This window comes from Colias croceus, chromosome 17 (genome assembly GCF_905220415.1).
Source record: "Colias croceus chromosome 17, ilColCroc2.1".
NCBI lineage: Eukaryota > Metazoa > Arthropoda > Insecta > Lepidoptera > Pieridae > Colias > Colias croceus.
The window spans coordinates 2,006,209-2,024,563 of record NC_059553.1 but is presented as its reverse complement, the minus strand read 5'-3'; the positions used below and the strand labels follow the sequence as shown (position 1 = coordinate 2,024,563).

At 31.7% G+C, this 18,355-nt stretch overlaps 1 protein-coding gene across 1 annotated transcript; it reads right to left on the bottom strand.

The window, feature by feature from the left end:
* Positions 1–2,999: 2,999 nt before the first annotated feature.
* On the bottom strand, positions 3,000–9,346 carry LOC123699275. The gene is made up of 5 exons (XM_045646198.1): positions 9,342–9,346; positions 7,580–7,797; positions 6,020–6,661; positions 4,910–5,932; positions 3,000–4,867 (listed from the first exon to the last, which is right to left on the bottom strand). The coding sequence occupies exons 1-5, from the start codon at positions 9,344–9,346 to the stop codon at positions 3,000–3,002; spliced, it is 3,756 nt and encodes a 1,251-aa protein (XP_045502154.1).
* Positions 9,347–18,355: the final 9,009 nt, after the last annotated feature.

The following is an 18,355-nucleotide window of genomic DNA, read 5'->3' as shown; positions in this document are numbered from 1 at the left end:
GTTTATCAATGGAGTTCTGGGTCACGGCTGCGCCAAGAATAGTGAAATTAATAACAGGTTTAATGTGATAGCTTATTATGTAGGTAAGTAGAGTGAAAATTATATTGTTATTATTATTGAAGAGACGTGGTTGACGTTATTACAAAATTTTAGCATTATTACATTTTTAGTGTAGTAAGCTCTTTTATTTATTTGGTTTTATAATTAAATTTAAAAATACTAAAACACTTTTACTTTATTTTAATTATTGGCTTAGCTAGTAAAGCTTATAAGATCGATTTGTGTGAATTTTACTGTATTATTTCCTTTTCCCTACTTGTAAAGTTTTTTTTTTTTGCCCAAATAAAATAAGGTATTTACATGAATCTGTTTATAAGCTTGTTAAATGACATTAATTAATACCACATCATTAATTATAACACCACATAATATAACTAACAAAAAGGCCCGAAGTCCTAGAACTCAGCCAAAACCTAATAAAACACACTTAAAGCAAACGTAATTTTGTGAAACGTCGTTAGTTCGAACTTAAATTTCTATTTCAACCACGTACAACTCTGACATTGACGAGAATAAGTTTTTCGATCGGCGCGAAATTTTAACCAAAGTAGAAATTAAACACTTTTAACTTATTTTAAACTTGACTTATCTATGTCTATACATACTAATATTAAAAATATAGAGTATGTTTGCTTGAACGTGCTAATGTCAGGAACTACTTGTCCGTACTGAAAAATTATTTCAGTCTTAGATAGCCCATTTATCAAAGAAGACTATAGGCTATATTATACCATCACACTAAAACCGATAGGATCGGAGCAAGTCGGGAAAAACCGCGGGGCACATCTGTTTATAATATTATTAAACCTGAGTCACAGAATGCTTAATAGTAGCTAACGCTACCTGAGGTTTCGAATACTTTACAGAGACCTTTTTCTATGACCTATTATAACATTTAAGACATGTTATAACATCTTAGCACATAACATATTAGTCTCCCTGTGACCACGCTCACGATGTTATTAAAGTGTTATTGTGTTCGAAACGTCGGATTAAATAAAATAGGTAATGAATAAAACGCGTTTAAAATCCGTTAAAAGTTCTTTAATTTCTAAAATTATATTACTCGCGTAAAGTCAAACAATCACATACTTAGTCAAAGTACTCAAAAACCATGAAAACCTTCAAGTTTGTCACGTATAGGCTATTTTGTAAATATGGGTTTTAAATTTATTTGCGGACCCATAAAGAGATTAGGGGTTGGATCTACGACCCCTGTTTGACCTTGGCACACGATTACGTGCTGTTTATATGCTTTTGCCAATATTATCGTATTTTATGTTGTATTCGCGGATTATTAGGATTAACTTGTTTGAAGGATATTCTGGTAAAATTATGTAAAATTATGTTAAGAAGTTCCGGGGTCTATGCATTTAAGAATTATGATGCTTATTACATAAGCAACATAATATGTATAAAAACTAGCTTTTCACCCGCGAGTTCACTCGTTTTTTCTAAGTAAAACCCGCACAGTTCCCGTTCAAGTGGGATTTCTGTGATAAACTCTACCCTATGTGTTAATCCTCTATATATTGTGTGTAATCCGTTCAGTAGTTATTTACGTGAAAGAGTAACAAACATACACATACATCCATCCTCACAAACTTGCGCATTTATAATATAACCTAGTAGGATAAAAATAAGGTAATTTATATTCTTGAATAAAAAGCAAAATATACCCTAAACCCAGTCTGCAAAATATCAAAGATACTAGGATTGATACGAAACTACATATAGGATCCTATATATTTTTGTATATAGGATTACTAAAAGCCGTATCATCTCATATATTTATAAATATATTCACTTCATTCAAAGCCATTATAAATAGATACAAGTAACAAAGATTTAGGAATAGGGAAAGTCTGTAAATCAAGTAGATAGCTCCATATATAACTCACTACAACAAAGAAAATAAAGAATTCACAATTACAAGGAGTTACGGATTAGGAATTGAGAGTATTGACGTTAGTTATCTCCATTGGGACTTAAAATATATGTAGGTATGTTTGGAGGAAAATTTAGCCTTATTATTAACTAGTGGTCCGCCCCGGCTTCGCCCGTGGTACGTATTTCGCAATAAAAGGTAGCCTATGTCCTTTCTCTGGTATCAAAATATCTCCATACCAAATTTCATGCAAATTGGTTCATTAGTTTAGGCGTGATTGAGTAACAGACAGACAGACAGACAGAGTTACTTTCGCATTTATAATATTAGTATGGATTACTTAGTTTATAACAGTCACTTTCAGTCACACACCTATAGCATCTTTACGTCTGTTTTTTTTTTTTTTTTTTTTTTTTTTTTCAAAACACAATTTTCAGCCACATAATGAATTAAAAATAGAATTATTACTAAATTAAAAATATAACAAATAAATAAAATAAATAAAATAAAAAATAAAAAAAATAAAAAAGCCTTTTTATTTCCTTAATTAAATATATAGTTTTACAAAAGTTTTACATTTATAGTGTTCAAGTAGATTATTTTAAGTTAAACAGTAAATACATAGCTTTTTATATTATTTGTTCAAGTAAATTATTCTAAGTTAAACAGTAGTACATAGCTTTTTATATTATTTGTTCAAGTAAATTATTCTAAGTTAAACAGTAAATACATAGTTTTTTATATTATTTGTTCAAGTAAATTATTCTAAGTTACACAGTAAATACATAGTTTTTTATATTATTTGTTCAAGTAAATTATTCTAAGTTAAACAGTAGTTCATAGTTTTTTATATTATTTGTTCAAGTAAATTATTCTAAGTTAAACAGTAAATACATAGTTTTTTATATTATTTGTTCAAGTAAATTATTCTAAGTTAAACAGTAAATACATAGTTTTTTATATTATTTGTTCAAGTAAATTATTCTAAGTTAAACAGTAAATACATAGTTTTTTATATTATTATTAAATTCTTATTGAAATGCTTAACTAATTAATCAATCTTTATTAAGGACCTCTTAAGAGTAAAGGCCTCCTCCTGTTTTCTCCATTCTAGTCTGTCATTTGCTTTTTTCATCCAATTTTCTCCAGCTAGTTTCAGAATTTCGTCTAGCCATCTCTCAGCCGGCCTGCCACGGTTTCTCTTACCACTGGGTCCCTTCCATACCGTTACTCTTTTGGCCCACCTGTCAGCCTTCATTCGAGCGATATGTCCGGCCCACTTCCATTTTAGTTTTTTACATTGTTCCAGAGCGTCAATCACATTTGTTGTTTTTCTTATATCTGTGTTTCTTTTTTTATGTTTTATTTTTAAATTTAGGATACTCCGTTCCATGGCTCTTTGGGTTGTCTGAATCTTTTCAGTCGTTTTTTTGTTAAAAATCCATGTTTGGGACCCATATGCGAGGGACGGCAGTATACACGAATCCAGCACAATTTTTTTCATCTTGATTGGAATATTGGATTTTAGAATTTCTTTCATACTCCAAAATCTATTCCAAGACATATTCACACGTCTCATTAGCTCATCCTGATGTCTTGAACTTGAAAATGATACCCGTTTGCCAAGATATATGTATTCTGGTACATATTCTAATAAAACATTTTTAATGTGTATTGGTATCTTAGTGCTGTTTGTCATTATTTTAGTTTTTGTTGTATTTAGTTCTAGCCCAATTTCATTACTGATGTAGTTAATTTCATTTATCATTGATTCTAGTTTAGATGAGCTTTCTGCAAAGAGTACAATGTCATCGGCAAATCTTAAGTTGCTAAGAAATTGACCGTTGATGTTTATGCCTTTGGTTTCCCACTTTAGTGTCTTCATTATATTTTGTAAAACGCTAATAAATATTCTGGGTGAGAGTGGGTCACCTTGACGGACGCCTCTACATATATCAATTTCTGTGCCTGTTCTATCTAATATTATTTTACTTTTACTTTTCATATATATGTCCTGAATGAGCTCTATGGTTTCTGTTGGTACATCACACTCTTGTAAAGCACTCCACATGCTACTATGAGATATTGAGTCAAATGCTTTAGCATAATCAATGAAAGCTAGGTAAAGCGGGCGATGCATTTCTAAGTATTTTTCTATAATGAGTTCCAGTGAGTGTATGTGATCTATAGTTGAATATTTGCTTCTGAAGCCTGCTTGTTCTACGGGTTGAAATTCTTCGGTGTATTTTTCAAGGCGTTTATCAAGGCAAGAGGCGAACAGTTTGTAGAGGTTTGATTGTAGGCTGATTGGTCGGTAGTTACCAAGGTCGTTAGGATCCCCTTTTTTGTAGAGTAGTATTATGTCCGATTTTGCCCATTCAGTTGGAATTTTCCTTTCATCGAGGATTTTATTGAACAGCTTGGTTAAGGGATGTGTTAGTAGAGTTATACCTGTTGAAATGGCTTCATTCGGGATGTTGTCAGGACCCATGCTTTTTTCATTCTTTAGTTTCTTTATTCTTAAGGAAATTTCTTGTGCGGTGAACCTAGGTAGTTTTTTATTATTAGTTGTAAGGGGTGTTTCTATTATAGATGTTGTTTTGCAAGTGTAGAGGTCTTTATAAAACTCGGTGGCTTCTTTTAATATTTCATTCCTACAAAATGTATTTTTGTTGTCATGCTTTTTATTCAATGAAGGTATCCATTTTTTGGTTGTTGCCAATTCTTTTAAACTCTTTTTCACACTTCTTGATGTGTTCAGATGTTTTTTAATCTTAGTAAGCCTATGATCCTGGTATTCCTTTCTAATAATTTTATGAATGTTTTTAAATAAGAAACTTCTTTCTTGTTTCTCTTCTGATGTTAGTTGTTTTTTGTTCACCAACTCATTTCTTCTTTTTATCAGGTCTTTGGTTGTGTCTGAAATAATAAAGTGGTTTTTTGTATTTTTGTTTTCATTACTTATAGATTTTAAACTTTTATCAATAGCTTGCTTTATTTTATCATAATACTTCTCTATTCCGTCATTCTCCTGTGGGTTTATATTATTTAAATTAGATTTTAATGCTTCAATGTATTTCTCTTGTAGTTCTTTAGTTTGTAGTGAAAATTTATTACCTTTATATGTTGTTCTAGATTTTTTTTTCTTAGTCAGCAATAAAGTGCTTCTCAAAAGTCGATGGTCACTCGGGAATGATAAGTTTATTGTTTCAAAGTTTGTAAATTTGCTTTTAATGTTTGATAAAATGTAATCTATCTGACTTCTCTTTTTACATGGAGAAAGCCATGTCCAGAGGTTCTTATTTTTCTTCTCAAATAGGCTATTGATAATGAAAAGATTATTTTCCCAGCAGAATTGGATTAGAGTTGTTCCTCTCTTGTCTCTTTTTCCAAAGCATGAGTTTCCCAAAATTCTGTCTTCGCCTTTAATTTTTTGACCAACTCTGGCATTAAAGTCTCCTAAGATTATAACATTTTTGCTGCATGGTATAAGAGTTTCTTGTAATTGTTCATAGAATTCTTTTATTTCTTGATCGGTAGCTTCTGAAGTCGGTGCATAGACTTGGATAATGGATAGAGCTGTATTATTATAATTTAAGTGTAGTGTGCATATCCTTTCATTTTTTGCAGTAAAGCATTCTATGTTATTTTTTAGGTGTTTTTTTATGAGGAATCCTACACCGTATTTGCCTTTAGTTTCGCCAAAGTGGCAGAATATATGGTCTTCAGTTTCTTCTATATTATAGCCTGTACGTCTAATTTCTGATAGACCAATGATATCATATTTAATAGTTGATATGGCGTGTTTGAACTCTAGTAGCCTTTCATATGATAGTAGTGATCGAGCGTTGTATGTACATATATGTATTGGATGGAGTGGAGGGTTGTGGTCTTTGACCCCCGCGGTGACCGGCCGTATTGGGGGACTTCGTTTATTTGTTTTTGTGTTATAAGTTTTTGTTTTACTTACGATAGGAGGAGGCGCTGGTTGTTAATCATTGTTTTGGTCATGGTTATCTTGCTGGTTTGATGGGCTATTCGTATTTTTACTTACTAAATAATTTAGCATACTAGGCTTAAGAACTCCCTCTGTACTAGCTGACCTTTGCAATGCACAGTGTGTTTTTTGTTTAATATTTCGTGTCTCTTGTGGTCTTCTATCTGTTATTTTATGAGGATTTGATGTATTAGTTTCTGGTGAAGTAGAGAACATTCTTTTTTTGTTATTATATGTTTCCGACTTGTTGTGGAGTATAATGAGTTTGTCGTATTTAATGACAGCTTTATTTCCTTTTTCTTTTTCTATTTTAATTCTTTCCTGTAGCTCTTTTCTCTTTTCTAAAACATACTTTGGGTAGTCCTCTTTGATGTAGTACTCGGTGTTGTCTAATTTTCTTTTTTGCTTGAATATTTCTATCTTTCTACCAAGGGTTATAAAAGTTACTTTTACGGGTCTAGGTCCTTTTCCTTTTTTTCCTAATCGCAATATTTCTTGTATATCTCGTATTTCTAACTTTATACCAAAATGTTTTTCTATGAAGCCAATAAAAATATTCTCCAAATCCGAGTAAGATGATTCTTCTTCTTGTAGACCAAAAAGTATGATGTTTCTTTGTCTTGCACATTTTTCCAGAAAATAAATCCTTTTTTCTTGGTTTTCAACTTTATCTTTGAGATGGTTATATTTTTCTTCCCAATCTTTAAATTTTTCTTCTAAAATGATATTAATATTTTTTGTAACATTTTCTGTAACATCTTTCCCGTTTTTAAAAATCGTTTTCTTTTGTTCGTCTAATTCATTTTGAATTTTGATAAGTGCTGACATAATTGCTTCCATAGTCAAACTTGACATAGATAATATGCTACCATAGATAATATTGCAAACTTTGTTTTTAATCTGTTACAGAAAATAAACTATGCTGACCTCTGTTGATGGGTGGCTAAATTAAATTAAGATGTTATTGTAGGAGTTTTTGAAAATATTGCCACTCACCGGTAGGTGTCGTTGTATTAAAGTCGGTAATTTGTAATGACTCACTTTTTGTTTGAGGTTAGAACTTATAAGGAACTTATGAAGATTGTCCAGAGTAATCACTTTCTGCGTTTATTTACCTTTCTTCGTTGGTTGATTCTTCTATTTAGTGTCATTCACCTTTTCTCCTTCAATTGTCTTGGTGGAATTTGGATGGTAGATCAAATACGTTGGCGTTTATTTTGATCAATGATCGATCGATGTTTTTAGTATTAATATGGCACAATCACTGCAGTTAATGATAATCCCGGTGTCTTGCAACTAATTCTACACAATCGTTGTTATTTTAAGTGCAATACTTCGTTTTTTTATTAAAAAACAGATAAAAACTGCGGAGCTGATGTAAACAAGAGGACAACAGCGCCACCACACCCAAGTAATTATAATAATAAAAAAATATAACAAATACAAAGTCAAAAATATTAAAATACTGGGTAAATAAAATAAATGCTACAAAAGTTGAAACTATCCTAATACTAATATCACAGAATCACATCACACGCCATTGTTTCGTTTATTGACTACTTCTACAATATATTTACAATATTTAAAGAAAGTATCCCTACACTTGTCCCCCAGGGCGGAAGGCAGATTCTCACCCGTCATCGCCATGCCCAATTTTTGCTCAATAGCATATCTATTGCTTGCAAAAATTGGGCACTCGAGTAACAGGTGAGGAACCGTCTCCTCTACTCCGGGCTGACATAGACACGACGGATTCTCCTTCAGCTTGAATCTGTTCAAGTAGAAGGCGAATCCGCCGTGACCAGTCAGTACTTGTGTGGTGTGGTGTGTGATGTCTATTTTTCCGACTACTCTGTATTTAGATCTAACACAACTAACTGCTATTAACTAACTTTTAATTAATTTTAATTTAAGTACACGATTTTTAATAGATAGAGCGCGATTATTGAGGATGGTTTTAGTATAATCTATATCTATAATTCGTTAAGTTTTAGACAAAGCAGGCGTGGCCGCGGGCGGTTAGCTAGTTGGATATAGAGGTAATATTTTAGTAACTAATGCTCGATCTTGTCTTGTTAGAGGCAGATGCATTTCACATCTGTTTCACAGATCGATTTTCGTTAAGAGCAAGTTGTTCAGCTTTCTAGTGGTGTGTCATATTTATTTGTCGGTACAAATCCATACTAATATTATAAATGCGAAAGTAACTCTGTCTGTCTGTCTGTCTGTTACTCAATCACGCCTAAACGACTGAACCAATTTTCATGAAATTTGGTATGGAGATATTTTGATACCCGAGAAAGGACACAGGCTACTTTTTATCCCGGGAAAATGACGCAATCCCGGAAATCCCACGGGAACGGGAACAATGCGGGTTTTTCGATGACTGCGCGGGCGAAGCCGCTGGCGGAAACCTAGTACTTGTATATTTTTTTATATCTATGAACTATTTAATTTTATTACTATATGTTTTGCCAATACCTAAAATAAATAAATATTCAGGACAATTTTTACACACGGCACGCTTTGATCCCATACTAAGCTTTCGCTTGTGTTATGGAAACCAGATGGCTGATAAACATACATATATATAATTTTTAAATAAATACTAATTATACTAATTAAAATTATAAAAATTATATTAATTCTAGAATATAGATAATTAACGCAGATTAACGCCTAGACACAGAGCAAACATCTATGTTCATCACACAAATATTTTCCGAGTGGGAATCGAACCCACGACCTCTGGCTAGGAAGACAGGGCTTCTACCAACCAAGCCAACCGGTCGGTCAAAAAAATGTAATTCATATTATCTTTTATATATTTTTCAAAGGTATTTAGGTAAAATAATGCTTAAAATCCGAGTTGATCTCGAAAATATTCCACTCCTTTTGATCAAATTCATGTTAGCGAAATTATTGTATAGAAAACGCTTTTTCTTATTATTTTTATGTTAAGATACACAATGGCTTGACCTTAATGATATTTTCTGGTTGTAGGTATATTTCAATAGATTTTTACGCGATAATAATAGATCCATTGGTCCTTTTGTACGCTATTATTTATTCTATGTATAAGCAGGTACAAATATATATCTATAGATATCGTTTTTAATTTTAGTTAATATTATTTTGTGCCGTATTACTTTTAATTGTTTAAATTTCAAATGTGGGTATCGTATGTGTATAATAATGTTATGAGACCAATTAGTAATGTACCTAAATATAGATAAATAATAATTAATTGCAATTGTACTTATTTAAATTATAATGCCTATGCATAATAATTATAAATTATATTATCTGCTTCATTATGTTATACATTGCTCTCATAAAATAGTAATACAATTACCTCCAATTTATAGTAAAAACTTTATATTTAAACACACAAACCGCATGTTTACACCAATCTATTTATACATAATATTAATTATTCCCGCGTATTTACGTATGTAACGATGTAATTGATCCAGGATCAAGCCTGATTTACATTTGCCGCTAATTTTAAGTAGAAATGGATATAATGGCGCAATGCGGATTGCTGAATTTTCATTGTTATTTAGTTTATAGTTTTATTGTTAATTAGCCTACCTCCTGCGGCTTGGCCCGCTTTGTCTAAAACCTAATAAATGATATACTTAAACCTTTTTCTAGCTATTAAAAAAATCGCATCAAAATCCGTTGCGTAGTTTTAAAGATTTAAGCATACAAAGGGACATAGGGACAGAGAAAGCGACTTTGTTTTATACTATGTAGTGATTAAGTATTGTAACTTAGTTTACGTGAACATAGACGTTTAAAGTGGAATCAAAAACTTATAAAAAGGGTTGGTAAACATTGGTAAATTTTATGGAATAATATTATTAAGTAGGTATAGTGTCCCACAACACATTAAAATTCGCTAAAGGGCCTCTGCGTGTTGGACCTGTGTCCTCACGTAAGTCTTCCAAAGGGTCCCGGGTCTTCCTTCTGTTACCTGAGTGTATATAAATAATAGTGTTTCAGTGTTGACTCTCAGAATATTGTAGAGCCAATTGTATTAACATTGCAAAAATCGCTCCAACTTAATAAATTTCCTTTCTAAAGCCCCAGATTAAATCATTTAAGGCGCTTTGGAGATTAACCTTTTTTGACTTATTTTATAAAATTAGTATAGATCACACCACAATCACAACTTTCCCCTCAAAGATAAGCCTGCCAATCACCACTTACAACCCATAAACTCCAAAAACAATCCAGCGAGGTCCGGAAAAGTAATTTAAAAATTAAAAATTACTTCCAACTTGAAGTCCGGAGGAAAAATTAATAAAACGCAAAACGAGTCTTCTACCGCTCTAATGAGACGTCTTGGGATGGAAAGTGAAATTCAGAAGGGTTTTACCTAAGTCAATTCTAACTTTAGTTTGACGTTAATATTACAGCTATTTTATGACATGACCTATTTTATTGCTAGTGAAAATGAGGAAAAACGTGGGAAAAACCATGAAATTATTTTATTGAAGGTTTACATTAAATTATTATAATAATCATTAAAAAACTTCATTAAAACTAAAACAACACAAAACTTGTTTATTTAAACTTTTACAAGTATTTGCGACCTGACATTTTTTATCTATGACTAATAATTGTCAAAAATTTGACTAAATTTTTGCACGCCTTGGGGTCAAAGTCTGGAATTTTAATTGAAGTGCAAAACCTGAACCACTTAAATATGTAAATATTATATATAATACACATTCTATTCATTGAACAAAAAATATTAGTTTCTATACTAGAACAGGATTAGGATGAAACCGACACCCTTACGCAACACTATACAAATAACATTGCATTACACCATACAGTATATCATATAAAAACGTACAGAAAATGAAAGGATTTTTAATAAAACCTCCTTGCCTTTGTACAACGTCGGAGCGTAGTTAGTGGAGTTGGGAATACTTCCTTCATCACTAATTGGAACCGAATGGAAAAAACCTACGTTGAAATTAATCCGCTTATTGCATTAAAATATATTGCAATAAGTGGATTAATTTCATTACAGTGTAATTTAGAAAATAAGAGATATTTATTATTTAGAACGTTTTTTTATGAAATACTAGCTGCGCCCCGCGGTTTCACCCGCTTGGCTCCGCTTCAGACGAACTTAGTGTGATAATTTAGTTATATTATCACTGATATTATTATCAAAATAACTTCGGTCTTAGATAGCCTATTTATTTACTTAAATAAATGGGCTATCTAAGACCGAAATAATTTTTCAAATCCTGAGATTAGCGCGATCAAACAAACAAACTCTTCGGCTTAGTAATATTAGTGTAGATTGGCTACCTATGTAATAGAAAAGCTTTCTAAACATCATTTTAAAAACGTTTGATATCCGTTGCCTCAAACAACCTTTAATTTACTTTATTAGTCAGATCAGTGAACCGAAAAAATTGTCAAACGATTATATTATAAGTTATAACTAGCTTTCCGCCCACGGCTGCGCTCGCGTAGTCAAACGAAAACTCGCTTAGTTCCTGTACCCGTGGGATTTCCGGAATGAAACTTATCCTCAGGTATCAAACTTGGTATCAAATTTCGTTCAAATTAGTTTAGTGGTTAAGGCGTAAAGAAAAGATAGACAAATACATAGAGTTACTTACGAATATGTTAGAATTTCAGTTTATTATGTTCAAATTGTAACCACTTCTTTAAGTATTGCTACGATTATAAAATTTCCAATATAAGGCAACATCCTTCAAGGAAAAATTCAATCCTATTTGTGTACTGGCCTTAAACTTACGACGAATGTTCAAGCTAAAAATATCTCTATACATATAACTAAAGTATTTACTATTTCTATAAAGTAAAGTAAAGTATTTACGTATTCTACTATTTGCAGGATAGGTGTGAAATAGTTCTGTTTGCAGATGATACCTCATTAATTTTTAATGTGGATAGGCATGACCCAAATGTTGACGAAGTGAACAGTGCTCTTTTACACATATCTGAATGGTTTAATGCCAATAATTTATTATTAAATGCCAAAAAAACCACTTGTGTTGAATTTTTACTTCCTAACGTAAAAAAGTTGAACAGAGATATTACCTTGAACGGGGAGGTATTGCATCCTACTGAGTCTACTGTATTTCTAGGGTTAACATTGGACGAGAAACTACAGTGGGGAGCCCATGTCAACACCGCTGCAGGTAAGCTCAGTTCAGCTGCATATGCAGTCCGAAAAATAAGGCAACTCACCGATGAAGATACGGCTAGACTGGTTTATTTCAGCTACTTTCATAGCATTATGTCCTATGGAATTCTACTGTGGGGCAGGGCTGCAGATATAGAAACTATATTTATCTTACAGAAAAGAGCCATTCGCTCTATATATAATTTACGTGCTCGGGATTCACTAAGAGATCATTTTAAGAATACTGGTATCCTTACTGTACCATCACAGTATATATTTAATAATATTTTGCATGTACACAAAAGCTCCGACTTACACACAAGAGTAGGAGATAGACACGATTATGGCACAAGGAACAGGAATAGAATTGAAATGCCATTTTTCCGATTAGCTAAAGTTAAAAATTCATTTATGGGTCAATGGTTATACGCTTTTACAATAGAATTCCTCACAATATTAAAGAGTTTAGTAGTTCTAAATTTAAAACTTATATAAAAAATGTATTAGTTCAGAGAGCGTACTACAATATTCAGGAATATATGGACGATAAAAACCCATGGAGGGTTGTCGCGTAAAAACCACAAGACAGTTCATTGGCATATTATGATATATTATGTAGTTAGATATAAGTTTCATATATTGTAATATTTACATGATTTTAAAAGAGCAACTATGGAGTTTCTTGCCGATTCTTCTCCATAGATCACTGCTTTCCGAATCGGTGGTAAATGTTAAAATAATTATGTAATGACGATTCGAAAGTGCTACTAAATAGTAGTCTAATTGAATAAATGAATGTTTGAGTTTGAGTTTGAGTTTGAAAAAGACGGATACACACTGTTGGAAAAATCCACTCAAAAGCTGTATACTGTGTATTGTAGCCTTTACCTTGACGGATGTCTAAGCTTAACATTTCTCAGTCACTAAACCCCGGTACACACTGTTAACCAAATACAGACTATAAACGAATTCGCAGTAGGTACCTTTCGCAACCGCACGTCAGCGGTCAAGTGTGAATCCTTTGTATGAGACTAGTTGAGTTAGATTGGTTAGAACACTAGACTGGAAAGGATATTGACCTATTATATACACGTGGAACTTTTGTGGTGTTCTAAGAAATTTATAAATAACATCCTACTAATATTTTAAATGTCATAGGTCACAGTTATAATGTTACTTCTTAATTACTTCTTAAGGGCCCTTAGTAGGTGAAAACGACAAAATGGACTGTTTTCTATGAGCTATAATTGAAAATATTGATGTTTTTTCGTACTGAAATTTCTAATATGTATTACAGAACGTATGTGATGACAATTCCCGATGGGATGGCTGTTTCCAAAACACGATTGGAAAAATTTTGCTCGATAAAAAAAAATCCTCTAAAATATCATATAAATGCTCATTACAACCGTATATTTTACGATAATAATTCGTATAAAATGACAAATACAAAGGTTCCTTGTCGACGTCGTGACTGTTTTAGATTTAGAAAATACTAAATATTTTCATTCTTTTTTTGATAAAAATGTGAATGGCGCTTACGATTTTTAGTTTCGAGCACGTTGATTCCATACTAAACGCGGACCCCCTCACCCCTTACCTCAGGCCCGAATAGCTGAATTTTCGCTGACCGCCTAACACCCCTTAACGCAAAAATTCGATAAAATAAAATCGTGTAATTTCATTTATTTTTTTATATGTTTGTTCAATCGAATGTATAGAATTAATGATTGAACAAAACATTATTTATTTAACTTTTTTGTTAAAGCACCTATATAACAAAAACTTACAATAATATAGTCTATTGTAATTACGTTAAAATGAAGCACATTTCTGAATGAATGTTCAGCTGTAGTGTCTAATATACCTTTTAAAGTTAATTCCTAAAGACGGCCATAACAGAATTACAAGGGTTCGGTTTTGTCATTTCGTTTTGTGACCCTAAAAAGGCTAGCACTTTATACTAAAAGCAATATAGTGAAAATTGGAAATATCTTTTATTTCATATCCACTAAATTATACTGAATTAGTTTAATTGTAATTTTAAAATATATAATAATCCAATAAGAAGAGGTGTTGAAATAACCCAAAAATAGTAAAAAAAAAAACACTTACCTACTTATTTCTTATGCAATTTATTTATATGATTTTTCTGTTATAAATCTAAAGAAATTTTCTAGTTGTTTTTACTGAAAATTGATTAAAATTGGGTTAGTTCTTCTTTATCTATGGGTATTGAGTTACCTTAATACCACACATTTTGAAAAAAAAAAAGATCTCTCTCATCACATCGGCTCATGTAAAGTCATAAAGTCCTTAATAAGTGGATGCTGAAAGTCATATAAAACTTTAAATTTTTATTCATGATCTTCAAAGTTCAAACATGCATCCTTTGTCATACTCACTCCTTGAGACACTCTTCACTAACCTGACTATGCTGTTTATGACCTTTCGAGATCTAACAGTTCATTAATTAATTGGCCATTAACTTAATGACATTTTATCGCTTCATTCGTACGTCATGTGCAGTGACAGGTTATTTATCATTAGAGTTAATGACTGTGACTCATTAAATGAAATGAATGTTCTGGTGACGTGTGTTTACTTGGCCTATGTTTATTATGTTATTGCCTGAAAATAAATACATACATATATATCTCATACGAAAGGTTCCTAGACTAAAATGATAAGCTATTTTATCGGTCTCTCTTCCTTGGTACTAACTTTCTATACTGAATTGAGCTTTTAAAATAGAGACAACATCACGATGTAAATTTTACATACCTACCTACTTATTGAAAAAACTACTCGCTCTAACTAAGTAGTTGACTAGTAGTCAAGATTTATAGAATAAGTCAGTAAATAAAATGCATCAAAGATCAAATCAAATCAAATCATTTATTGCATACATTAGAAACCTTATGCAGGTATTGCAATATAATATTATATTTAAATTACATTACTATTGTCACATACATTTCAATTTTCCAATACACAGATTACAATTAAATACAATTAATATACAATTTAGATATGTCCGGGATTATATATTATAAATATTCGTACATAACGATGTAAGACGTAAATAGAAATACTCATACAGATGCATAGATATACATTGATTGCGATTGATTTATTTGGTAGGTTAAGTTAGATCGAAGTTTTCAAGTTAGTTTAGATACACGTATACAAACCGGTACCTTGTTACTTTTAAGAGCTTTTCAAAATTGATCATCAAGGTGGATACGGACACAACATTCCAAACTTATTTTGTAATTAATAAGTACCTATATTATAATTCCATAAAACGTCACGAACACTTAAACAACACCCACTCATAAATGAAAAACAAATAGATTTTAAAAACAAGCAGTACCGCCCAGGCTTCCGCCATAATTAATTAATTATCCACCCTCGAGAGATTGTAATTGATTTAAATACTTTGTTATTCTATTTATAGTCTAAGAGTCTTTCTACGTTGATATAAAAATTGAAATAGCCAATTTAATGATATAATTTGTTTCTTTCGCGCTACAAGACTTATTAAAATCAGGTAATGCAATGTACTTATAAATATAATGCCTCCTCCACACTACTCGCGAAGTTCCTCGGCGAAGTACTCTGCCGAAGTTGACTGAAGTCCGCGGTGCTACACTACACACTCGTTCAACTTCGCGAGGAGCGCATACGTTCCTATTCAGAACGAACTTCAGGTAACTTCGTGCCCTTTGATTCGGGCGCAAAAACCGACAACAAACGGAAGTCGGCCGAGGCGAGGTAAAGTTGGACGAAGTAACCCGAAGTGCCTCTCTACATTATTCTATTCGTCTAACCTCGTTCAACTTCGCGAGTAATGTGGAGGAGGCATTACAAACTAACAGTGCATTTACATCAAACGAGCGAATGCTCATACTAACCCTACTATTTACATTATTTTAGTGTAAACAGGCGTAGAGCATTCTTTCGTTGATCTTAGTGTTTTCGAAAAGATTCTATGCAATACTGACAACTATACGTTCTAAAAACAACACTGAATACGATGTTTCGTTTACACTAAAAGATTACGAATGAATGCTCTTGCTCTAGCTCTATGTTCGTTTGATGTAACTGCACCCTAATAACAAATGAATGAAAATTCTAATAAAAATTAGCTGTTACCTCAAATGTAAAAAGTAATATCTACTATTGCCAATAAGATATCACTGACACTAGTATCTTGAATCTTTACCAAGTAAATGTGATTTCATTTCTCGGGTACATAAATACCTTCACAAGAATAACAGGGGACGTATTACCAAGTCGTTCGTAAAATATCGAATATTGAAACATATGACAATCTCGTCTGCTCAACTCCCTTGGGGACTTTTTGCCTTTAAATCCTCAAATCAGTAATCAAAATTGATATGAAAATAATCCCCAATTACCGTCGTTTCTTTATTAATTTGTATCCTTTTTGTATTTTATTAAATTTGCGTAACAATCGAGATTCTTTCATGTATTCTTTATATTCCCTTTATGTAGTTTTCTGAGAAATATCGTTTTGTGTAGGTAATTTCAGTTTTCTTACTGAAAATATCTTTAGCATACCTGTTAATAAAATGAATAGAAGAATAGTATTTACAATCTATTAAATATGAAAGCTAAATAAAGAGCTTGTTTTGTTTTGTGCAAATAATAAAGTACTATAAAATATCTGAATTAAATTCTAGTAGCATATTAACTTTTAAAAAAGATGCACATTTTATCAATTATTAGTATTAGATCAAGAGCCCATGACGGCCAGACTTTCCCTTCTTTAGGAAAGTTGAAAATTTCTCTGTATATGTCTCCGATACAGATAAGAACGACTAGCGATTATCAAGTCTGAGTTGTGGTTACTTTGGCAGGAAACAGGTAGTAAAGGTGTATAAAATAATATACCTAACTTTCATTGTACTTTAAAAGCTAAATTTTATATATGTTACTTGAGGACGTATAAAAAGATGTTACCTCAAAAGCCGGACAGTTTTCATGGTTCTTACATCTTACCAGACACATTTAAAAAATAACTAACATATCATCAAATTAACGTTACTACCTAAAAGTGTATCAAATATGAAATAACCCAATAAAACATTAGTTTACTATAATTATTGATTAAAAAATAATAGTATAATAAGTTATTACTTATTTTTTACGGAGACTTATGTCGATGGAATTTCACGTATCTCGATGACACAATAACAAAGTCATCGTGATACCTGGAATTCCATCGACATAAGTCCCCATAAAAGATAAGTAATAACTTTATTACTTATATTATACTATTATTTTTTAGTCATTAATTATAGTAAACTAATGATTTAGTGGGTTATTTCTTATTTGATACACTTTTAGGTAGTAACGTTAATTTGATGATATGTTAGTTATTTTTTAAATGTGTCTGGTAAGATGTAAGAAGTAAGAACCATGAAAACTGTCCGGCTCTTGAAGTAACATCTTTTTATACGTCTCCAAGTAACATATATAAAATTTAGCTTTTGAACTATAATGAAAGTTAGGTACAATTTTATACACCTTTACTACGTGTTTCCTGCCAAAGTAACCACAACCCAGACTTGATAATCGCTAGTCGTTCTTATCTGTATGGGAGACATATACAGAGAAACTTTCAACTTTCCTAAAGAAAGGGAAGTCTGGCCGTCGTGGGCTCTTAGATTATATGTTATTATGTAGTAAGTTATTATGTCAATTGACAATTAATATAAGAATACCCTTACGATTCTCGTTAACACTTGCATGTGTGCGTGTTTTATGAAGTTTCCTTACTGGTTGTATCTGTAGTCCATTGAAATGTTACATTTTTTAGGCCTAACCTTGCGTTTTTTAGAGGACGCAATTTTATGTTTTTTATGTGTAGGGGGGGGTCAGTGAGAAGCTAAAACCAAGTTTGTGGGGTCGCCACCCTTGTCCCACGGCTGCCATCTTGAAAATAGCGGTTGAAATGGTTTTTACGATATATCTCTTAAACTATTTATCTGATAAAAAAAAATTGTAAGTATTATTTGTTGCAAATTAAATTTACAACAACTTTTGTCCAGTAACTTTTTGTCGTAGAACTATAAATAAAAAAGTTATAAGCGAAAATGTTCAGATAATAGAGACATTTATATTTTTCAATAAAACTTTTTTTATCATTTTACGAAGAAATCATATCAGACCATTTTTGTAGATTGTTTTTCGAGGAACA

Excerpts from the sequence above, each read along its gene's own strand:
- LOC123699275 (XM_045646198.1), bottom strand. Across the intron at positions 5,933-6,019 it reads AGAGGGAGTTCTTAAGCCTA|CGCCTCCTCCTATCGTAAGT; the intron begins GTATGCTAAATT and ends ATTAACAACCAG. Across the intron at positions 4,868-4,909 it reads TAAAAGTTTAAAATCTATAA|ACACAACCAAAGACCTGATA; the intron begins GTAATGAAAACA and ends TTATTATTTCAG.